Source organism: Pituophis catenifer, unplaced genomic scaffold, assembly GCF_029215685.1.
Source record: "Pituophis catenifer annectens isolate HBS135680 unplaced genomic scaffold, rPitCat1.0.hap2 SCAF_2, whole genome shotgun sequence".
NCBI lineage: Eukaryota > Metazoa > Chordata > Lepidosauria > Squamata > Colubridae > Pituophis > Pituophis catenifer.
This window is the reverse complement of record NW_027256882.1, coordinates 28,745,661-28,771,298: the sequence shown is the minus strand read 5'-3', so window position 1 is coordinate 28,771,298 and position 25,638 is coordinate 28,745,661. Positions and strand designations below refer to the sequence as shown.

Genomic DNA, 25,638 nt, shown 5'->3' with positions numbered 1-25,638 from the left:
GATGATTCATCAAGTCAAAGACAAGTATGGAAACTAAGTAGCTGATATACAATTGGCAAAAAAGAAATATGAGATACAAAAACAAAACCAACAAGATCAATTTATAAAGCAGAATGAAAACCGATTAGTTGATACACAACTTGTAGAAAGGAAACCAGGATGGAAATTAAACCCACAAAAAGAAAGGAAAAAAAGAAATAGGTCTCACAAAAACAGAAACTTCTAAATCAAGCAACAGTGAAGCCAGTGATTTTAAAAAAATGAATGAATATGTGAAAAGATAGTGGAGGCGAAGTATTGGTTAATATTATCCTGAGGACAGTGACAGACCTCTGCAATGCCGTAATTTTGGGATGTGAAAAGAGCCTTAAATTGTTGGATTTGAATTATCTACTTTGGATCTCTTTCTTATATCAATAAATATATTATAACTATCCTGAGCTACAAGGCAAGAGAGCTACACTGGGGCATGCAGAAGATCTGGTTGTTACCCACTAGGATGACGGGAATTAATAATCCTGATGAAAGCCACAATTACAACTATATGGAATATAATTATAATGTCACTCGGGTGGTTGTTTTTACTTTATATATATATGAGGATATTTATTACTGATGGGGGCAGATGATGACTGAAGATTTTGAACAAACTGTTGCATCAGGAAGCTATGTTACCCTATTATGGATGATGGACTCAACAATCCAGTGGAAAGACATCAAAGAAGATACTACATGGATTATAAATTTAAAGTCATTGTCTTTTTTTTTTTAATGGAATATATATATATAAAGCAACAAAACTTACAGCCCAGTGACCTACTCGTGAGCTTTGATGTCATATCCCTCTTCACCCAAGTACCAATCAAAGAAGCCTTGACAGTTATCCAAAACAAATATAACCCCCCCAAGCACATCTTAGATCTGACCAACCACTGCCTATCCAATACATACTTCATCTATAATGGACAGAAATACAAACAAACAGAAGGAGCACCCATGGGATCACCCCTCTCACCTGTCATTGCCAACCTCTATATGGAATACTTTGAAACCCAAGCTCTAGAAAAATCCGATCACAAACCCAAACTCTGGCTCAGATATGTGGACGACACCTTCATAATCTGGCCACATGGGAAAGAAAAACTGGACAACTTCCTCACACACCTCAACAGCCTACACCCCAAAATACAGTTCACCATGGAAACAGAAGTGAACAACCAACTTCCCTTCCTGGATGTCTTAGTCTACAGAAAATCCAATGGCTCCCTAGGACACACTATATACCAGAAGAAAACACACACAAACCGCTATCTGCACGCACTCTCACACCACCACCCTGCCCAGATCAACTCTGTAGCCAAGACACTCATTTCCAGAACAAAACGCTTAGCTGACGAACAACACCTAAAAACCGAACTACACACCCTCACTAACGTACTCACATCCAATGGATTCCAAAGAAATAAGATCACCAACCTAATCCAAAAAGAAACCCCCACTAAAATCCAAGACAGAGAACAAGAAAATGGCAAGGCCCTCCTCCCATACATAAAAGGCACCACAGACAGAATAAGCAAAATCCTCCACAAACATAACATCAAGACAGCATTCTGCACAAACCGAAAAATATCCACCATCCTAAGGAACCCCAAAGACAAAATTGAGTTAGAAAATCAAGGAGTATATGAAATCCCATGCACCGCCTGCCCCACCACATACATCGGACAAACCAACAGACGAATAAGTGCACGCATAGAAGAACACAAGAACTCAGTCAGAAAAGAGGAACCAACTTCTTCCCTGGTCCAACACCTTAAAGCCACAGGACATGATATTGACTTTAAAAAGACCAGAACTATCGCCAAAACTGAACACTTTAACAACAGAATAATCAGAGAAGCCATCGAGATAGAAAAACGCCCACACAGCATGAACAAACGAGACGATACCTCCCGCCTACCAGCCATTTGGAAACCCGCCCTTATTGACAAACGAGTCCCTAACACGACGAATGACACCAGACCCACACTCACGAGTGCCACACCTGATGTCACCATCACACATCCACGCAGAAAGCAGACTCAAACCCACACTGATAATGAGCCACGACCAAGGACCAGAAGCCAGACCGCAGCTGCATCATTAGCCACTTTAAACCCCTCCAATCCATACATGAAGCAGACTGACACCCACCATGAAGAGCTCGCACGGCCACAAACACGAAGCCAAACAACAACAACGCAGCTCACCAGCTCAAATCCCCCTGCAACTCAGACTAAGCGGAGCACAACCAAGCCCCCACCCAAACAGAACACACCCCCAGCCAATCAGAGCACAGCCAAGCCCCTAACCAATCAGAACACGCCTCCACCCAATCAGAACACAGCCAAGTTCCCACCCAATCAGCTCACACCCCCACTAGCAGTTAAAAGGAAGAGACAGCTGCAATCTCACATTGCTCCTGGAAGCACGAAGCCGAGAACACCAGCCTGAAGATGACGAATGAGACTTCGTCGAAACGTCGCCAAGACACTTCCAATTTTACGTGGGAGAAGACCCGAATAACCAAAGACCTACATATATATATATATATATATATATATATATATATATATATATTTGTTTTCTCAGGTTTTCGCGGGTGTTTGTATGTAGGTCTTTGGTTATTCGGGTCTTCTCCCACGTAAAATTGGAAGTGTCTTGGCGACGTTTCGACGAAGTCTCATTCGTCATCTTCAGGCTGGTGTTCTCGGCTTCGTGCTTCCAGGAGCAAGTTTGCTCCTGGAAGCACGAAGCCGAGAACACCAGCCTGAAGATGACGAATGAGACTTCGTCGAAACGTCGCCAAGACACTTCCAATTTTACGTGGGAGAAGACCCGAATAACCAAAGACCTACATATATATATATATATATATATATATATATATATATATATATATATATATATATGTATGTATACTTTTAAGCAGAGTGGGCAGTGGATGAAAGATATTAAGAATTGTTGTGTATGGCAATTTTGTAGGAAAGTGGGTGGAAATAGGTTAGTTTACTGATTGATTAGTTTAAGAAAAGGGATGTTTAAGTGATATATTTAGGGGAGTGGAGGAAATGGATAGAGTTGAATAAATGTTAAATTAGGATTTATGGGGAAGGCTGCATTGAAATGTTATATTAATATACACAAAAGATTAAATGTTAAAGTAGGATTTATTATATAGTTTTAAAGTGGAAGGTGGTTATGAAATGTTGTAATAATATACAGATATAAGTTTGCGAGAGGAGAAAAAGGGCAGATTATTGCTAAATTGGGAGTTATAATAATATTATGCTAAATTAGAAGTTATCATACAATGTTATAGTAGAATGTTTTTTTTTTTGAAATGTATGGTTTAAAGGGGGAAGTAACAATATTAATAATATATTTCGTAAGTAAGGGTCAGTATTTAGAGGAGGGAGTAAGGGGATGGTAAAACATTATGTAATCTGTTATGAATTAGGTTTTTGTTGTGAAGAAGTCACAGGGGGGGATGGGTGGTGAGGGGGGGCTAGGGAGGAGGGGGGAGAAAAAAAAAAGGAAAAATTTGTATTTGAAAACTTTTTCAATAAAAAAAAAAAGAAGATAGACAATATTATAAAATATAGGACCTATTTTATTAATGGTTAAAAAAAATGGGAATGAAATATGGTAGAGATCTTTATAATACAAAAATTGTAGAATTATATAAAATATAACATAAAGATGTATTATTATTGGATTGATTTAGGATGATGAAATGAATCTTATAATATAAATTAACTAAAATCTTAGAATATTTCGTACAAAATGAGAGAAGAAATAGCCATAGTCAAATAAATGATTTATGAGGACAATAATACATAGATATATATTAGATCGATAATATGAGAAGATAGGTAAACTGTTGTAGGAGGGGAATTCCCACCTGGGAAATTCAACCTTTTGGGGAAACCTCTGCGGAGATTCTAACACTGTTAGCTATGAATATGGTGAAGATGCACAAAAAACTTGTAACCAACCGACACACTGTTTGTAATTGAAGATGGTTTTATGTATGTTTGTTTAAAAAGAAAAAAATTCAAAAAAAAGCCTCTCTGCACCCCAAATCTTTATAACTTATTTAATGTGGCTCCCTAGGATTTAGGACATGGCAGCACCATCAGATGAGAGTCTCCAGGGGAACCAGCTTCACTCCTGTTGGCCAGAGCTGCATCCAAGAGCACCTAGCCTGAAGCTTTATTCCTGAAGGAGGAAATTGTATATCTGCTAAATGTTAAATCCCATGTGTAACTTCTGTACATTTATTTGCAGTCAAGTCTTCATTATCCCTTATTACTCTATAATTTCTATCACTCATAATATTGATTTTATACACATTATACATTAACTTACAAACACTTTACGCTTATGATTTCTCCCCTTTTGTTATTGTTCACCATTTCTAATCTCCAGCCAGTTGTACCATTTCTTCCATATTGCATAGTATTCTGTATCTTAGTTTTCTTTAATTTCCTTTATTAATTTGTCCATCTCGGCACAATCTAAAATTTTCTTCATCAGTTCTTCCTCCGTTGGTGTATTTTCTTTTTTCCAATTTTGTGCATATGATATTCTTGCGGCCGTTTTTATATGTAAGATTAAGTATTTTATTTCTTTGGTATAGTTTCTAGTGAATATTCCTAACAAGAATGTCTCTGGTTTCCAATCAATAGGTTGATCTGTAATTTTTTCCAACCATTTCTTGATTTTGGCCCAATACTTTTTGCAGCCAGACATGTCCACCAAGGATGATAATATGTTCCATAAACTTTGTTATATTTCCGCCATAATGGTGAGCTGTTTGGGAACATCTTAGCAAGCCTTGCCGGCAAGAGATGCCATCTCTAAAGCATCTTCAACTGGTTCTCCTTGAATGCCGCAGACATAGTTAATTTTGCATTTACTTGCCACGTTTTTCCCCATCTCTCCAGTTCTATATTATAATTAAAACTTTTTGCCCATTTAATTGTTTGCTTAACTACCTCGTCTTCCATCTTGTACTGCAATAAAAATTTATATATATTCCTAATTAATTTCTCCACTGTCTCTTGTATAATTTGGTCCAGGTCATGCTGATCGTTTTGTATTTCATATCATTTTATGTCTTTTTTATATTTAGGTTGAATTTGTGTATATGTCCATCAATCAATTTCCCTACCTAAATCCTCTTCCAATCCCTGTTTTGTTTTCAAATTTCGTTGTTCTTTTAGTACATCCCTATACCTAATTATCTTATCCATCTCGATTAAATTTGGGTGCTTTAATGCTTCCACTGGTGATATCCACATTGGTATTTTTGCATAATGCTGTTTTTTTATTTTTAACCAGATTTCTAGCAATGCATTCCTTAGTATGTGCCTTCTAAAGTAGGTGTGTATCTTGTATTTTTGATCCCAAAGCAATGCATTCCATCCTACTTGTAGGTCGTGCCCCTCTATTGCTAAAACTCTTTTATTTTTTAATTCTATCCAATCTTTTAACCAGATTAAGATAGAAGTTTCGTAGTATCGTCCCCGTTCTGGAAGTGCTAATCCCCCTTTGTCTTTTGTTTCTTGAAAAGTTTGAGTCTAATTCTCAGCCTTTTCCCCTGCCATATATAGTAACTATTTTATTTAAAGCATCAAAAAAAAAAATCCTTAATTTTATTGGGATAACCTGAAACAAAAATAGTATTTTTGGCAGTATATTCATTTTGATTGTAGCGATCCTCTCCCAAAATGAGATCTGTAGTTGCCCTCCTTGACTGAGGAACATTTAGCTGTAAGCCAAATCCCTAAATATTTTATCTTCTTGGTTGTTTGTATTTTTATACTTCGGTGTGTGTGTGTGTGGGGGGGGAACACTTCACATGATCTTGATTCTATCCCTCTGTTTATGCAGCCTAGTTTGACACCCGTGATCTACAAGGACTTCAAGATGCCTCTCACAGTTACTACCATTTCTAAACTTATTTTAAATGTATTTCTAAAATACATTTTTTTAAAAAAAGAGAAAAATAGAATATTCCACCAAAGCACATGGCTGACTGATCATCAGGATAACTTTATTACGGGGGCACCCTACACTGCCATTTTTAATGAAGATCTAGTAAGAATTTTGGACTTTTCTTCTGAGGAAATGGAGAATTCCTCTGATTAGGGACTGGTGGCTTCTGGCCTGGCCCAATGGACCATCTCCTCTGGCATTGGATTGTCTTTTAGTTTGCTCAATTTTGTTAGATATGTGGTTTTAGTAAGTTTTTGGGGTCTCATTTTTCTATTAGGAAATATTTTATTGGGTATTCTGCTATTTCCTTTGGATTCATTTTAATGTTTCTTCTTTGTATAATGAAATTCAATAAATGTTTATTGTTGCTCTGCACTTAACTCTTAATCATGACATAAATTATTATTTTTATCCTCATATTGATACGTGTTGTCCACCTTTTTTACTTTCGGGGGGATTTTCTTGTACGCATCACACATCTCCAATACCACCCCCAAAAAGGAAAAATTGCAGAATTGGAATAAAAAGAAAAAGCACTCTTGGCAATGAACTCTGTGGTACCTAGCCAACCACAAAAGTCTTTCAATGTCTTCTGTTCTGTTTCTTGTCCTATTTTATTCAGAAATCTATGTCCACTAAATATAATATGTCCTCGCTGGGGTGAATAATGGACATTGTTTTAGAAAAGTTCAAGTCCCTGCCCAACACCCACAAGTCCATCACATTGTGCAATCAAACATTGTCCCAACTGGAGATGACTCCCAGGTCCAGCCTTCCAGGTGCAGGGCAAGATGTCCTTGACTTTCTGAGAAAGGAATGTCATTATGACTGTACATCACCCCTGTTCCATACAATCCCCCCCTCCCAGTTTCCCACAGTAGTAAATGTGGCAGGACTGAAGGCCTAAGGCAAAAGATGGCTTCCAGGCCTGACACAGGATGGGCAAGGGGATGCCAGGTGTGAGATTGGGATTGTCACATCAGAGGAAAGCAAGCCAGCAAAATAGTAGGGCAAACAAGAAAAGGGATGCTTTGTGAGGGAAATGAACAGAAGAGATAAGCAAGAGTAGAAGCACCTCAATCACGTGTCAGTTTATTATAATTTCCACTTTAGTTTGTGACCAGCACAATTCCAATTATTCCCTCATCCTAGAACAGACCACTCACAGAGCACATAATTCATTTTTGAGTTGGCAAAAGATTAGCTTGATGTTATTTATTAAAATGCATAAAATATGATTAACTTGTAAAATATGATTAACTTTCAAAAACCCAGTTACTTCTTAGGGTTGTGGTTTTTTTTTTTTGTGTGTGTGTGTGTGTCTTTTGGTAGTTCTTAAAACGATCTTGTGAAACAACATGGTTAAAATGCTGTCCAACTATAAATTGGAGGGGTGTCAAGATGTTTAAATTTATAACTGGAACAGTGGGGGTTGTGTAAAGAGTCAGAACACACCATTACAGCTGATTGATTGAAGAGAGCTGGCTACTGCATGAGGCAATCTGAACTGTGATTGGCTGCCTTGAGTGAAAAGGGGGAGTTTCCTTGTTTCCCGCCTTTTTACCCTGTGTGCTCTGTTTTACCTGATGTTTCTGTCGTGTTGATTTTACCTCACTTTGCTCCCATTTGCCTGTCTTTACTGTAAATATATTTATTTACATAAAGCCACAAGTTCTTGTCAGCATCTCTGACTCCATTTGGACACAGGCTGCACAATTCCCTGATACAAGTATCTTCCTTGTACCGTCTCCCACCTTCTTATACTCCTCTGAATTAGAGAGGTTTTTCTGTGAGTCTCTTCTGAATAGGATCCATATGCTGTGGACTTGGGGAGATGTTTTCCCCTCATCTCTTTAGTAATGGAGTTTGCATATCTCCCAAGATATTTTCTTTAGTCTGTGCACTGGGGCTTCTGAGCATAGGGTAGAGTGGGTGACAGTGCTGGGCTAAGAGCAGGGAAATACAGTTTGTGTTCTCCACTCAGTCATGGAAAGTCCCGTGATTATCCAGACAGACCACTGAGTTACATCTTGGTTTCTCTAATCCTAACCCTAACCTGTCTGTTTGAATTGTGCTGGTGAAATGAACAATCTTGGAATTCTTTGGTGTCTTCCAATCCCAGCAAAATCAGGATAATCTATCTGCATAGCTAAAACATCACTTTCGCTCCTACAAATAATGTTCCTCTCTATATTTGAAGGATAAATGTTTGAAAAAAATTAAGGTGCTCTGGGAGAGAAATGAAAAACAGGAAACACCTCCCATGTGTTGGGAAGAGTGTTGGATTACCTTGTCTCAATGTTTATGTAAATGCTGACACTTTCCTTTTTTTCTCTCAAAATCTATTCATGATTCTTATGCAATGCTGCTTTAGAAATTGAAACATTATTTACTGTACAATTTTTCTCACATTTCCCAACCAAGGGGGGAACCACAAAATGTCAGACCCTTGGTGCTGCTCCCACACCCCAGCCATCAAAGACTAACAAGGAAGCAGGCACCTCCAAGCGAAGGAGTTGCGAATAAACCTGGAGCCTGTGCTTAGAAACACAATGTAAGGACTTGCCTCTACTGTCTCTTCAAGGAAGCAGGACTCTTGAAACAGGAGGGATTTCAAAAGGAAATATTTATTGAGAGACAGTGATAGTAAGTAGAGCAAGGTAGGATCTGAAGTTCCTGCTCAGAACCGTTAGGTAAAAAGTTGTAGAAACCCCTCCTCTCTGCCCAATCCAAGGGGAGCCAATACACAGGTGCAAAGTTGTTGTGAGACCTCTGAGTTGAGAAGGTGGTAAGAAGTTGTTCTCAGGCGCTGCTTGCTCCTTCTGTTGGAGCTGAGACAAAACAGATGGCCACAGGCAATTCCTCACCCCTCCCATTTCTAGGAAAGTACATTAAAGTTGAGAAAAGGGCAGAAACGGGAAAATATCATAAAATGGCATTCAGGCCCTCCCTGCCAGAATGGTAGCATCCCCACAAGGATCTATGGGGACCTGACACACAATCCCTTTTCTCCTCAACTCAATATTCCTACAGCTCTTCTCCATGAAGGTCACCTGTAGGGCAGAACATTTACATCTGAAATTCTACACTGCTTTTGTCACTGCCTCAAACTCCCACAATATATTTGCTATTTGTATGGTTTCTCCCACTTGCATGCCTCATTCTTGACAAAATCTGAGCAGACATGCTTGGCGCAATGAATTTCTGCAATTGTTAGGAAAAGATAAACTACTATGTTTTTTGGAGTATAAGACACAGTTTTCTCCCCCTAAGAGAGTGAAAATTTGGGTGCGTCTAATATACTGAATGTAGCCAAGCCCACCCGCCGGCCCCACCCTTTGGCCATTTTTGGCCTCCACACAACGCATTTTAGACCTATGCCAGAGCACATCGCCACTGATTGCTGCCTCTGAACATCGTGTTTTCAGCCTCTGCGGATCACGTTTTCGGCCTCTGCACGCCCTATTTTTGGCCTCTGCGCATTGTATTTTTGGGCAGGATCGGCAGCCTGGGACCACCCAAAAACACAATGTGCACAGGCCATAAAAGGGCTGTGGAGGCTGAAAAGGCAATGCACAGAGGTGGCAATATGCTCTGGCGATTCCTGCAGCCTTGAAAAGTCTGAAATGGAGCGTTCAGAGGCTCAAAATGTGAGGCACGGAGGCAGCGATGGTCTGTAGCAATCCCTGCAGCCTGGAAAAGCAGATTGGGGGAGGACACCCAGGGAGAAGACGGGGCCTCTTCATGTGGCATTTCAATCATTTGTTATGATAAAAATGGAAAGAACACTCCTAAAAAGATGTTTGCAGATTTCTACAATTTTTGCAAAAATAAAATATCCAGCAATTTCTGCTGTTAATGGCCAAACAGTCCTTATCAAATTAACATGTTCCACTTTTTTCTTTCCTCCTTCCCATCTAATACCATGACATATTTGATGACAAAAAATCAGGCAAATTCTTTGTACTCAAATTAAAGAGTCAATTTCTCAATTGAAATTCAAGCCTTCTCTACACTCATCATTTTGGGCCTCAGGTGCATTTTCTTGTGTGCGATAAGGTTGGAAGATTTCCTGAAGAAGCATGCACACTCAGAGCACTTAAATGGTTTCTCCCGTGTATATAAGCTTATGATTTGGAAGGCTATCCTTAGTACTGAAATCTTTGCAGTCTGGACACTCATATGGTTACTCTTCTATTTGAGTCCTCTGGTGACTCATCAGTCGACAATTCCAAAGGAAACTTTTCCCACAATCTGGACACTTATATGGTTTTTCCCCAGAGTAAGTCACCAGGTCATAATTCTGACTGAAACTTTTCCCCAATCAGGACATTCAAAGGGTTTCCCTCCTGTGTGAATCCTCTGGTGTTTCACCAGGTGGGAATTCTGACTGAATCTTTTCCCACAGTCAGAACATTCAAAGTGTTTCTCTCCTGTGTGAATCCTCTGGTGTTTCACTAGGTTGGAATTCTGACTGAAACCTTTCCCACAGTCAGGACATTCAAAGGGTTTCTCTCCTGTGTGAGTCCTCTGGTGTGTCACCAGGCTGGAATTATCACTAAAACCTTTCCCACAATCAGGACATTCAAAGGGTTTCTCTCCTGTGTGAGTCCTCTGATGTGTCACCAGGTGGGAATTCTGACTGAAACTTTTCCCACAGTCAGGACATTCAAAGGGTTTCTCTCCTGTGTGAGTCCTCTGGTGTGTCACCAGGCTGGAATTATCACTAAAACCTTTCCCACAATCAGGACATTCAAAGGGTTTCTCTCCTGTGTGAGTCCTCTGGTGCATTACCAGGTTGGAATTCTGACTGAAACCTTTCCCACAGTCAGGACATTCAAAGGGTTTCTCTCTTGTGTGAATCCTCTGGTGTATCACCAGGTGGGAATTCTGACTGAAACTTTTCCCACAGCCAGAACATTCAAAGGGTTTCTCTCCTGTGTGAGTCCTCTGGTGTATAACCAAGTAGGAATTCTGACTGAAACTTTTCCCACAATCAGGACATTCAAAGGGTTTCTCTCCTGTGTGAGTCCTCTGGTGCCTTACCAGGCTGGAATTATCACTAAAACCCTTCCCACAATCAGGACATTCAAATGGTTTCTCTCCTGTGTGAGTCCTCTGGTGTGTCAGTAAATTGGAATTATCACTAAAGCTTTTCCCACAGATAGGACATTCAAAGGGTTTCTCTCCTGTGTGAGTCCTTTGGTGCCTTACCAGGTTGGAATTCTGAGTGAAACCTTTCCCACAGTCAGGACATTCAAAGAGTTTCTCTCCTGTGTGAATCCTCTGTTGTATCCCCAGGTGGGAATTCTGACATAAACCTTTCCCACAGTCAGGACATTCAAAGGGTTTCCCTCCTGTGTGAATCCTCTGGTGTTTCACCAGGTTGGAATTGCGACTGAAACCTTTCCCACAGTCAGGACATTCAAAGGGTTTCTCTCCTGTGTGAGTCCTCTGGTGTGTCACGAGGTGGGAATTCGTAATGAAACTTTTCCCACAGTCAGGACATTCAAAGGGTTTCTCTCCTGTGTGAGTCCTCTGGTGTGTCACCAGGTGGGAATTCGTAATGAAAGTTTTCCCACATTCAGAACATTCAAAGGGTTTCTCTCCTGTGTGAGTTCTCTGGTGTATCACCAGGTAGGAATTCTTATTGAAACCTTTCCCACAGAAAGCACATTCAAACAGTTTCTCTCCTGTGTGAGTCCTCTGGTGTATCAGCAAATCGGAATTATAATTAAAGCTTCTCCCACAGAAAGGACATTCAAAGGGTTTCTCCCCCGTGTGAGTCCTCTGGTGCCTTACCAGGCTGGAATTCAGAGTGTAACCTTTCCCACAGTCAGGACATTCAAAGGGTTTATCTCCTGTGTGCATGGTCTCGTGTCTCATGAGTTGGGAATTTCTAATGAAACTTTTTCTGCAACCTCGACACACACTGGGTTTCTCTGTGGAGTTAATCCTCTGATGTATCACCGAGCTGGAAGTTCAACTAAAAGTTTTCCAACAATCAGGACAGTCAAACAATTTCCCTACTATGTGAGTCTTCTGGCATATCACCAGGCTGGAATTGCGACTTTCCCATTATCAGGACATTCAAAGGGTTTCTCTTCTGTGTGAGTTCTCTGATGTCTCATGAGATGAAAATCTCTAATGAAGCTTTTCTCACCGTCTAGACACTCATACAGTGTCTCCCTAGGGTCAATCCACTGATGGATTACCTGGCTGGAATTCTTACAATGCCTTGTTTAGGGGGGCTGTCATTCAAGCCGGTTTCTTCCTCACACGGGTGCCTTACTGTCTGCTCTACATGGCTTTACTATTGACCTTTTCCTCACCACTCAGTTCCAGATATTTCCCTTTTTTGCTGATTGAAAAATAATCTCCTTTGACTTTTCATGTAACGTATCCTTGAATTCTGCATAATCTGCTTATTCTTTCTTGATTTTCTTTCTTCTGTCTAACAGCTGTTGGAGGAGGAGGAGGAAAATTCTGTGTTTTTCTGAAGGAAATGGAAAATATTTTGATTTCTGGCTTGATTATCTTCACTTTTCAACGTTCCTTGTTATTTCCAGTTGTCCAGAGTGCTCTTATTGCCATCCTGTTTGTCTGTAAGATTCAAAGAAAAGTGTAACTTTTTTTACAAAATGGTTAGAGATGTGAAAAATGAAAAAAGTTTATATTACAATGAAAAAGCAATCATGCCCCAATACTAGAATCATCACTGAAATTATTTATGATTCATTTGATGCATGGAAGACTAGCGATATCCACGTTCAAATATCCATTCAAATTCAATTGTTGATTGGGGTCAATCACAAATTCTTAGCAATGGAAAGGACTATCATCTATTATATTTTTGTTTTATTTTTTAAAACATAAAACATAAAATACATCTTTTTAGAGCAAGGATTTGATCCAGTATAAATTAAATACAATTACTCACATTTCCTCAACCAATTTTGTTCCAAATTTTATCCATTTACTTCTTTAAAAAAAAAAATCTTATTCTAAACATTTAGATTTTAAAAAATCTACTATGTCACCCTAAATTCTAAACAATTATTTCCAAATAGACATCATTCCAAATCTTTGTCATTTTAACAATCAATATTTCATATATATTCCTCATTTCTAAGACCTATTACATCGAGTCTATATTGTACCTCTTTTAAATGGCAACTAGTATCCATAATCTTGACAAAGAATATTTTCCTCCTCTCTTAATTGTTTCTAAATCAATCAACATTAGAATTTGTCACTCCCAAAATACTTTATTTTAAAGTCTAATATTTAACTGATTCATAATTTAAATAGCTATTTCCCAACAGTGTTTTCCGCCACTTCTATCTCTATTTATTTAACTGGTTCACAGTTTGGCTTAACTATTCTCCAGTATTATCTCCTCCACTTCCTCCTGAGTTTATTTTTTGGCTGGTTCGCATCTTAATCGATTGCTTTCCAGCAATGCTTTCCTCCACTCCTAACCTTACTTATTTGAGCTGGTTCACAGTATAATTTTAACTGCATACCAACATTATCTCCTTCCATCCTCCTAAATCTATTATAAAACTGGTTCACAACTCAAATAGTTGCTTCTCAGCAATGCTTTCCTCCGCTCCAACTTCTATTTTTAACTGGTTCACAACTATATTTCAGTTGCTCTCCAGGTATATTTTCCTCCACTCCTCACTTTTTATTTTTTGGCTAGTTCACAGTTTTGCTTTAACTGTTACCTAGCGTGTGCTTTCCTCCACTCCTAACTCTTATTTTTATTTTTAACTATTTCCCAGTTTTGCCTTAACTGTTCTCCAGAATCATGCTTCCCTCCATTCCTAACTTCATTTGTTTAACTAATTCATAACACTTTATTTTAATTATTGTCCAGCTTTATGTTTTCCTTCTTTTCTACATCTCTTATTCAATTATTTAACTTTAAATTAATTCACAATATATTACTCATATTCATTTTTAAATCCATTCTCCTCCATATCTTTAACTGATTTAAAATAAAAAAAATATATCGACAAATATCTTAGCTCCTATTCTCTCCTAGGCTTTCTCCCGTGCCATATTTATTTCCAGTGAATATCAACATTTTAAATCACTTTAAAATCAATTTTCCATAATTATTAAATCTGTAATTAATTCTTCTTAATATCCAGCACCTTAGAAAACATTTTCTTCTAAATTATTAGGTCTGTAAATAGAGCTTAAAAATTCCAAGTTTAAAAAAGTATTAAAACATCCAAAAATCGTAATTTTCAATCATTTATACTCATTTTTTCCTAGTCAAATTGTTGTATATTCATAAAATCAACTTAGATAAAAATAATAGTAAAAAAGAGAGAGAATAGTAACAATATTAATAACAGTTAAAATAAAAACAAAAGGAAAAAAACAAGAATAGGAAAGAGAATAGAAATATAACAAAAGAAATTGAAAAGAGAATTAGAAAAAAATAGAGAGGGAAAAAGGGACAAAAGAAAAAAAACAGAAAAAAGAAATAAAATAAAATAAAATAAAATAAAATAAAATTGAGAGAGAGCCCAGAGAAGAAGGAAGGTATCTCCTAAAATTATTCAAAGATCAAACTCCCAGACACCATTACATCCATTTAATTCAAACTATGGTATTTTGTTATCTTGTTACTTTATATTCCATTTTTTTCCCCTCTCTAATCTATCTCTGTGGGGGCACCTGCCATCTGGAACGAGCTTCCCCCGGAGATACGGAGGATCCCGGATCTGCGCACTTTCCGCCGCCCCCTCAAAACATTCTTATTCCAGTAGGCTGGTCTGGCCTAACCTTTTTTAATTGTTTTTAAATTGGTTTTATAATTGGGGTGTTTTAAATCTGGCCAATGTATTTAATGTATTTTAAATGGTTTTTAACGTTTGTATTATGTATATTTTACTTTCTGGCTGTTCACCACCCTGAGTCCTTCGGGAGTAGGGCGGTATATAAATACAATCATCATCATCATCATCATCATCATCATCATCATCATCATCATCATCTGAGTATATTTATTTTCCATTTCAATGTCCTCAAAGTTAGAAGTTCTATAAAGTTAATTCTGAACTGACTGTTCCATATATGGTATCATCATGTTCTTCTTTTGTTGCCATACCCTTTTTCTCTTGTTGTCACACTTAATAAATCAGTTTTCATTATTCCATTTAGTTTCTTCTTTCTGATCTTCAATATCCTCCAATACACAGATTATATGTCCAAAGTCAAGCCTCTTGAAATTTTTCTCAAAATAATCCACTTTAAATAACAGGCATCAAAGTTTCTCTTTCAAGTAACAAGCAGTCTGGAAGTTACACTTTCCCTTTTCAGCTGGCAGCCATCTGTTCCATCTTCTTTTGTCTTTTATCTTTACTTTTAAAAACATATTTATTTCTTCTTCTCCTTCCTCTCTCTCAAACATAATCCAATCTCGTTTAGCCACAAAAAAAAAAAAAAAAAAAAAAAGACCAAATCTGTAATAAAATCATTTCCAAAAAGTCTATAATTAATGCTATCTATCAACAGGTCTTTTCTCCACCATTCTTTTGAGTCTTTTTGCCCCGATGTTTCTCAGCCACTGTTAAGGCTAGGCACACTTTTTGTAAATCCAACATTTATGGGCAGTTCTCGCCTGGGCAGAAGTCAACTCACCTGGCTTTCAAACTCCCTGCTCCGCTCTCCGCTTCTCGCTTCTTCTCCTCTCCTCCAGCACGAGCTTTGTTCCTGGTTGCCGCGGTTTCGGGATGGCCGCCATGGCTGTCGTTCCACTGCCGCCGGCGTGAAGGGAAAGCCTCCGGCCCCGAGGAACCTGCCCATTCCTCTCGGCAGCCCAAGGGGTCCCTTCTTGTCCCCCTGTCCCTTCAAGGTCCGAAGACCTGTCGGCAGAAATTTGGCAGACGGGGTTTTGGCAGAGCTCCATGGAGCTCACCATTTCCCCATCTGTATCCCCACAGCGCCAACCGGAAGTCCATCAATTATATCTGGAAGTACGGTGAATAGGTTATGTAACTGCGGATATATGCATATAGAGAAATATAGATTCACCCACTATATAGCAGAAAATACTGTCTACAACCCCTATGGTGACATCCTTGTTCAAGTAGTCCTTACTTAACCTACCGCAATTAGAACTGATATCTGCGTCACTAAGTAGCTCAATCATTAAGCATGATGTCACATGACAGGGCCAACTTACATCTGTTCCTCTGTAGTTGTTAAGCAAATGACTGTGGGTTGCTAAAGGCAATTTCATATGACCGTGACTTGCAATTTCCTGTCAGTATATCCACTGATTTTGCTTGTCAGAAGCTAGCTGGGAAGGTCACAAATGGGGATCATGAGTGTGGGACATAAATGTGCAACTATTGGCAGAACCCGAACTGGTGCAACTTCTTTTCCTGCACCTTCAAAACCACAGTCACTGCTGACGTGCGGTCACTGAACAAGTGCTAGGTTTACCACAAATTTTGTGGACCAGGTACACGTTTGCTTCTACTGTGCCACAGGAACTTTGAAGGCTCAGGGAAGAAGTGGTAAGTGAGGACTACCTGTGCAACTAAAGATGCCAAAAGGTCCTCAAAAGCTATTTTTTAGGAAGTGCTGGATTAAGCACAATTGAACCTGGTTAATACATGGATGATGGGACAGGAAATACCATACTTATTGGCAAGACATGGAAGTAAAAAAACTTGTAAATTTTATTCATCTGTCATTGTCAATACATGTGTGGATTCCTAACCAATTTAGCTGACAACTTTGTCATCCAAAAGGTAGAGGAGGGAACTAGAGGAAAAACTATAATGGACCTAATTCTTACTAATACAGAAGCAATAGAAGGAGTTGAAGTTGCCATAACGTTTATCGAGAGTGACCACATCATACCGGAATTCAATATTCCTTAAGGAATATTCTAATATTTCTTAAGGAATATTCCAATATTCCTTAAGAAAAATTCCTTTTCAATCTTTTCAATTTTTTAAAAAATGTTTAAACTCCTTGTTCCAATTTTAAGTCTTCTTTTTTCAACTCTTAAATAACATTTTTAATTTAATTTTTTTTAATTTTTAAATCTTTTTCAATTCTAAAATTCTTTTTTCAATTTTTTAATAAAATTCTTTTTTCAATTTTTAAATCTTTTGATTTTAAAATTTTTTTCAATTTTTTAAATAATATTCCTTTTTCAATTTTTCAATTTCTTTTTTCAACTCAACATTAAAAAAAGTTTACTTATTTTAATTCTTTAGAAATGTTTAAATTCTTAATGATCTAAGAGGAAAAAAATAAACAACAGAAAAGGAGACAGACACTTAAAACAGGGAAGATAGTGAAGAATTTTCTAAGACAGAAGAGAAAAGGTCAAGAACTCTTGTAAACTATTGTAAACTGACACTTTGCAACAGAAAATATTGAAATTTTTTTAAAAAAATTAATTTTAATTTTTAAGCCAACAAAGAAAAGTCATGGAGATAGAAACTGTCACTATAGTTCTTGCAAAGTCTGCCATATGTTTCAGCTTATGCCCACAGAGGATCCAAACTATAAACTACTTGAATTACTAGAAGAAAAACTAAAATGTTTAGAGGCAACTCTAGCGCTCTGAAAGCCAATGAGCAAAAGAGAAATCCCAACCTAACCAAGAAGACTACACCAAAGTAAAACACAATAGAGAGCAAATGCATTGGCAGTGGCATCCTTCAGTCTCAAAAAACTATGGTATCGTGCTGTGGAAAGCGGTCCTAAAACAGCATCTAGTGTGACTAAAAAGGCCAATTCGATAGTGGCAATCCCTTCGACACTGAGGGAGCAGACTCCATTGTTGTTGTTAGTTGCGAAGTCGTGTCCGACCCATTGAGACCCCCATTAACAATGTTCCTCCAGGCCTTCCTGTCCTTTACCATCCCCGATTACATTTAGGCTCACGCCGACTGCTTCAGTCACTCCATCCAGCCACTTCATTCTCTGTCGTCCCGTTCTTCTTTTGCCCTCAATCTTTCCCAGCGTTAGGCTCTCCTCCAGTGAATCCTTCCTTCTCATTTGGTGGCCAAAGTATTTAAGTTTTATCTTCAGGATTTGGCCTTCTAAAGAGAAGTCAGGGTTGATCTCTTCTAGGACTGACCAGTTTGGTCGCCTTCCAGTCCAAGGGACTCGCAGGAGTCTTCTCCAGCACCATAGTTCAAAGGCCTCAATTCTTTGGCACCCAGCCTTTCTTATGGTCCAACGTTCACAGCCATACATTGCAACTGGGAAAACCATAGCCGACTATACGCACTTTTGTTGGCAGGGTGATGGCTTTGCTTTTTAGTATGATGTCTAGATTTGCCATAGCTTTCCTCCCCAGGAGCAAGCATCTTTAATTTCTTGGCTGTAGTCCCCATCTGCAGTAATCCTGGAGCCCAGGAAAATAAAATCTGTCACTACCTCCATTTCTTCCCCATCTATTTGCCAGGAATTGAGAGGGTTGGATGCCATGATCTTAGTATTCTTAACGTTGAGTTTCAAGCCAACTTTTGCACTCTCCTCCTTCACCTGCATCAAGAGGCTCTTTAGTTCCTCTTCACTTTCTGCCATTAGAATGGTATCATCTGCACATCTGAGGTTGTTGTTTCTCCAGGCAATTTTAATTCCAACTTGTGATTCACCTAGCCCCGCCTTTCTCATGATGTGCTCTGCATATAAGTTAAATAGGCAAGGCGACAGTACACAGCCTTGCCGAACTCCTTTCCCAATTTTGAACCAATCAGTGGTTCCGTGTCCAGTTCTCACTGTTGCTTCTTGACCTGCATATAGGTTTCTCAAGAGACAAATAAGATGGTCTGGTACTCCCATCTCTGTAAGAACTTGCCACAACTTCTTGTGATCCACACAATCAAAGGCTTTAGCATAGTCAATGAAGCAGAAGTAGATGTTTTTCTGAAACTCCCTCGCTTTTTCCATGATCCAGCATAGGTTGGCAATTTGATCTCTAGTTCCTCTGCTTCTTTGAAATTCTGCCTGTAATTCTGGTAGTTCTCGGTCCACATACTGCTGGAGGCGGTCGAGGACTTTTCGCCTCGGTCTATTCGCCTCGCCTATTTCACCTTGAGGTTTTCGCCTCTGCGTTATTAGCCACATACTTTTCTCCTCAGCTGACCCCACCACCAGTCTGCACATCAGCCACGCCCCTTTGTCCCAGTCCGTTCGCCAAGGCCCATTCGTCGTAGTACATTTCATGTTGGGCTTTTGGCCTCCCAGGACAATTCACAGCCAGCCAATCTTTTGAGGATTTGGGGAAGAGGGGAAGAGGACATTTCCATCCTTGTAAGCCAGGCTGCTTGCAAGGATGGAAATGAAGAGGACTGAGGTTTCACTGAAAGGAGTATGTTTGAAGTCCAGTATGTTTGGAGTCTGAGAAGAAAATTCTTTTTACCACCCTTTTTTTTTTTTTTTTGCCTGGGGCAAATACATTGATCTGGCTTTGATTTGCCTGCTCTTTACTCTTAACAACCTCTTTCCTCAATAAACAAACAGGAGAACTTAAATAGCCAGATTTTGTCTTTGGTGCATATGCTCTCAGTGTACATAAAAAGAAAAGTTACTTTCATCAAGAATCATAAGGTACAACACTTAATGGTAGTCATAGGGTACAAATAAGCAATCGAATCATACTAGTGTAAGGTTTGGCAATACGCTTAAGCCAAAAATGAACCAAAACAAAGACTTAAACGGAGGCTTGAAAACCAAAGAAAATAGGCTTTATTCTTTGATCAAAGTAAGAAGTTCCAAACACATTTACCAGAAACATGGAAGGAAAATTCTACAAAACATGAGACATAGCAGTATAATATTACTCTAGTCATATAATCTGCATTGTAAAAGTCAGTAAAAATAAAGAAAGTAACACTTCTTTTTATGTACACTGAGAGCATATGCACCAAGACAAATTCCTTGTGTGTCCAATCCTATAGGGGATAGTGATGGAGCCGTGTCATGGTTGGATCATTCTCTCCTTCGCTTTCACCTTCGAACCACTACACCCCGCCGCAGGGAGGCAGAACCGATGAGTTGGTTCCGCCCCAGGTGCCTGATGGATCCGTATAGGTTCCAGACGGAGCTTGGGCCATTACCTGAGGCTCTGGTTCACGACTCGACTGAAGACCTGGTGGCCGCCTGGGATAGGGCGGCCGCCGGAGCTTAGGACCGGGTCGTGCCTTTGCGGCGTCTGACTCAGCGCCAATCTCACTTGGCTCCTTGGTTTACCGAGGAACTGAGGGAGATGAAGCGCCGGAATAGATGCCTGGAGAGCAGTTGGAGGGCCAGCCTTTCCGAATCCAACCGAACACTGGTGAGGTCTCACATTAAGACCTACCGAGTGGCAATAAAAGCGGCAAAATTTAATTATTTTCCCGCTCTTATTGCATCATCAGATAATCGCCCGGCCGCCCTGTTTAGGGTGACCCGCTCCCTGCTCCATCTGGGAGCGCAGGAAGACCCTTTGGAGGGTCAGGCTGAGGACTTTGTACAGTATCTGTATGACAAAATCGCTCAAATTCGGGAAGACTTGGACTCTGACTGGGTAGATCCGGGAAGGGTGATGGAGAAAGGTCTTGAGAATGTTATCTGGGAGGAGTTTGATCTTGTGACTCCCGAAGATGTGGACAGGATTCTAGGTAGACTTAGCGCGGCCACATGTTGATTGGACCCGTGTCCCTTCTGGTTGGTGCTGGCTTCTCGGGAGGTTACATGAGGCTGGCTCCAGGGGATTATTAATGCTTCATTGAGTGAGGGTGACTTTCCCGCCACCTTGAAAGAGGCGGTGGTGAGGCCTCTCCTTAAGAAGCCTTCCCTGGACCCGGCAGTGTTAGTAAATTATCGTCCAGTCTCCAATTTTCACTTTGTGGCGAAGGTTGTTGAGAGTGTGGTGGCGCGACAGCTTCCCCAGTACCTAGATGAAACGGTTTATCTAGATCCATTCCTGTCGGGTTTCAGGCCTGGATACAGCACGGAAACAGCATTGGTCACATTGGTTGATGATCTCTGGAGGGCTCGGGACAGGGGCTGTTCTTCTGTCTTGGTCCTATTAGACCTCTCAGCGGCTTTTGATACCATCGACCATGATATCATGCTGCTCTGGTTGGAAGAGTTGGGGGTGGGGGGCACCGTATTGAGGTGGTTCGCCTCCTTTCTCTCTGACCAGTCGCAGTCGGTGTTGGCAGGAGGGCAGAGATCGACCCCGAGGCGCCTTGTGTGTGGGGTGCCATAAGTGTCGGTCCTCTCGCCCCTCCTGTTCAACATTTATGTGAAGCCACTGGGTGAGATCATCCGTGGTTTCGGGGTGAAGTACCACCAGTACGCTGATGACACTCAGCTATAAATCTCCACCCCGGGCCACCCCAATGATTCCCCTGAAGTGATGTCCCGTGCCTGGAGGCTGTGCGGATCTGGATGGGGAGAAACAGACTCAGGCTCAACCTGTCCAAGACCAAGTAGCTGTGGTTTCCGGCATCCCGATATAGCCAGTTGATGCCATCACTGACTATTGGGGGCAAGTCATTGGCCCCCACGGAGAGGGCTCACAACTTGGGTGTCCTCCTGGATACACGGCTGTCTTTAGAAGAACATCTGACGGCTGTGGCCAGAGGGACTTTTTATCAGGTTCGCCTGATTCGCCAGTTGCATCCCTTTCTGGATCAGGATTCCTTAGGCACAGTCACTCATGTCATCGTCACTTCCCACCTGGACTACCTCAATGCTCTGTACATGGGGCTCCCCTTGAGGAGCACCCGTAGGCTCCAGCTGGTCCAGAATGTGGCCGCGTGGGTGGTTATGGGAGCGACATGGTGTTCCCATGTAACACCTCCCCTGCGCGAGCTGCACTGGCTCCCGGTGGTCTTCCAGGTGCGCTTCAAGGTATTGGTTACCACCTTTAGAGCGCTCCATGACTCAGGACCTGGATACCTACGAGACTGCCTTCTGCCACCGGTAGCCTCTCACCGGCCAGTACACTCCGACAGAGAGTGGCTCCTCAGGGTGCATTTGGCCAAACAGTGTCGACTAGTGGCCCCCAGGGGGAGAGCCTTCTCTGTGGGGGCACCTGCCCTTTGGAACGAGCTCCCCCCGGAGATACAGAGGATTCCAGATTTATGCACCTTCTGCCACGCCCTCAAGACTTTTTTATTTCAACAAGCTGGGCTGGCTTAACTCTTTTAATTATTTAATTTTAATTTGTTTTTAAAAACAGCGGTATGTATTTTATCTTGGCTGTTCACCGCCCTGAGTCCTTCGGGAGTAGGGCGGTATATAAATCTAAATAAACTGAAACTGAAACTGAAACAATCACACTTGGCCAATAAAGAATTCATTTGTTCACTCAATGGTATGTCCTTATAGGAGAGGACACAATTTTTTTCCTTGGGAAATTAGGAGGGAATCTGGCTATTTAAGTTCCCCTGTTTGTTTATTGAGGAAAGAGGTTGTTAAGGGTAAAGGGCGGGAAAATCAAAGCCAGATCAATGTTTTTGCCCCTGGCCAAAAAAAAAAAAAAAAAAGTGGTAAAAAGATTTTTTCTCTCAGACTTCAAACATACTGGACTTCACACATACTCCTTTCAGTGAAACCTCAGTCCTCTTCATTTCCATCCTTGCAAGCAGCCTGGCTTCCAAGGATGGAAATGTCCTCCTCCCCTCCTCCCTCCTGCCCCCCCCACCCCCCGTCATTTGTGGCAAAGAGATGCGAACCAGCCCTTGTCTCAGGCACTTTGGCTTGCAAGGATGGAAATGTCCTCCTCCCCTCTTCCCCAAATCCTCAAAAGATTGGCTGGCTGCAAATTCTCCTGGGAGGCCAAAAGCCCAACGTGAAATGTACTTCGATGAATGGGCCCCGGTGAATGGACTGGGACGAAGGGGCCGTGGCCGATGTGAAGCCTGGGGGCGGGGTCAGCTGAGGAGAAAAGTTTGTGGCTAATAACACAGAGGTGAAAATCTCACGTTGAAACAGGCAAGGCGAATAGACCGAGGCGAAACGGACGTTGACTTACCTTTCCAGAACGCTGCGACTCCAATCCATCCACTGGGTCTTCTCCTAGTTGCTGGGGAATACTGAGTGTAGATTTCTCTCTCCTCTGGCTCACCATGCCCACTCTGTCAGTCCTACGTCAGTCTTTCCTCACGAAGGAACAAAAAAACCGTAAGTCTAAAAGCCGGAACAACAACCATAACAGGTAGCAGGACTTCGGGAACAGGAAGCCCTAACAGGGTGGGCATGGATTGGAGTCGCAGCATTCTGAAAAGGGACATTCAGGTAAGTCAACATCCGTTTTCCAGCACGCTGCTCCTCCAATCCATCCAGTGGGATCTACCCAAGCTGACTATCCTGGGCGAATGAACGACGAAGCCGACGCCCACGTGGCTGCTCGGCAAATATCCAGGACAGAAGCTTGCGTAGCCCAGGCCACTGTCGTCGCTGCACTTCGGGTCGAATGAGCATAAAGCTTTCCTGGAACAGGTCTGTCTTTGATGTCATACGCGGTCGAAATGCAGGCCTTGATCCACCGATCCGAAGCCAGAAGAGACGGCGATTGGTGATTGACGATGCTAAGGCGCAAGAGGCAAACTTAGCGGCATTAAGGGAAGCATCCGCTGAGTACTCTGTAGCCGCCACAATTTTGTTGATATCTTGTTGGATGAGCGTCTCATTCGCAGGGAGACGCTCCTGCAGCTGCCGGAGCCAGAACAATGTAGCTCTATTGAAGAACGAAATGGCAGTAGCCGCCTTGATCGCCCAAGCAGCCACCTCATGCGTCTTCCTAAAGCCCAACTCGGCCTTACGTTCCTCAGACTTCAATCCATCCAATACGTCAGCGGATATAACAGAAGGAGATGAAAGGCTGGCCACAGGCGTATCAACAGATGGTAGAGCCAATATGTCCTCTAACTCCGAAGCTGCACAATAAAGACGCTTGTCCAGATTACTTGGGGCAGTTAGAGACCCAGGATACCCAAACGCACTCTGAACCACCTCAGTAAACAGCGGTGGGCAAGGGATGACGTCCTTATCTGGCTTGGACACCTGAAACAAGGCGTCATGAGGGGATGTAGCTGGTGTAACACTGTCAGATGGTGAAGTTATCAAACCACATTGGGTAGTGACCTTAGCCTTATGCAAAAGCGATTTAAAAACAGAAGGTCGAAAAAGTCCAGCAAATACCGGCTTGTCAGGTGGCAAGCCTTCATCCTCTTGAGAATTCAAGATCTTCAGGACCGTCACCAGCCTGGTCTGACTCCTCAGATGACGTAACCTCCACAGGAGCCAAAGCTGGTGCCTCAGTACGGCGAGCAGGGTGACCTTGAGTATGAGAGCTCGCAGCAGAAGGTTGAGACGCGCTGGAACCTTATTGGAGTCCAGCCGCCAAAATCTTCGCCAAGGCATCTGACAACATGGACTGAAGCTCCAGCTGAGAGGCGGGTTCTTCTGGCTGAAGCCCCGCCGGCGTTGGTGTAAAGGTCGCCTCAGGGGCACGCCTAGAACTCACAGGCTGATCACTCAGAGGTGCCAAAGAGACATTGGGCAGGGACATCGAAACCCTCCTTGAAGCCTGCAAATTCGACATAGGCTCACCCTGGTAGCAACAACAGTCAGAGGTCCGTGACTGGGATCTGGCTACACTGTCTCTGGTTGTAGAGTTGGACGGAGAGGGAGGTTCTGCAGCCAATTCAGGACAGGCTAATGATCCCTTGGTCTTCCTGACCTTTTCAAATTGTTTTTCAAGCGCTTTATGGCGGCGCAGCTCAACTCTGGTATGAGCTAAGGCCTTGGAACGAGATGTTTTGGCAGGTCTATCAGAAGTCTTGGCTTTACTCCGTTTGTGTCCTGCCCTAGGTTGATCGTTGCTCAAATGCTGCTCAAACGCCTGCTCCAGATCTGATGATAAATCGGAATCTGCCATTTTGCAGGTGCAAGTGCAGTTGATGGCAAAGGTTGCTAAGGAAGGCTAAGCTCCGATGCACAGTGGAAGCAGTTCCTTCCCTTAGAACAGCAATGGGGTTCAAATGTGTGCAGGGCCAGCAAGGCCTGACTAAACGTCCACAGACTCCAATCGCCCCAACGCTGATCGTAATCCAGGCACACTGGCTAGGCCTCACGCGAGTGCCAAACAACACCGCCTGAACAAGTTAGCAACGCGCCCCAAATTAGCTCAGTGCCTCAGGCCTGTAATGGTAATTCAAAATGGCAGCCGCCAACCTTCAGTCAGTCAAAATGGCGGTCGCAACTGTCAACAGTCCCCAAAAAAAGGAAACGCCACCGAACGATCCCAAAATGGCGGCCACCCGTTCCTCAGTCTGATAACGACGGCCGCGAGACTCCAACAGAATCACCAGCGGTCGGTGACTCCGTGCTCGATCAGGGCGCATTGACTCCAGAGCCGCTAAAATTTTGGAGCTGAGGCGTTCGTGACTGTACCGGCTCACCGGTATCCCAACGAGATGCCAGCGGCTAAATACTGCACGGATCCGCCCAGCCGGGTCGGAATCCAGAATGCTGCTGAGGGATGGTGAAATCTGAAGCGGAACAGCCTGAAGCCCCAGGCTCGTTACCGCCCCTTGCAGCCACAAA

The 25,638-nt window shown here is 41.7% G+C and overlaps 1 protein-coding gene across 2 annotated transcripts in view; it reads right to left on the bottom strand.

Moving 5' to 3' along the window:
• Positions 1–9,936: 9,936 nt before the first annotated feature.
• LOC139311963 (zinc finger protein 84-like) overlaps positions 9,937–25,638 on the bottom strand; it is a 35,099-nt gene continuing 19,397 nt past the window's right edge. For both annotated transcript variants that reach the window (XM_070936488.1, XM_070936487.1), the window contains exon 2: positions 9,937–12,645. In XM_070936488.1, the coding sequence (XP_070792589.1) occupies positions 10,330–11,928 (1,599 nt within the window). In that variant the 5' untranslated portion in view covers positions 11,929–12,645 and the 3' untranslated portion in view covers positions 9,937–10,329. The remainder of the gene's footprint in view (positions 12,646–25,638) is intronic.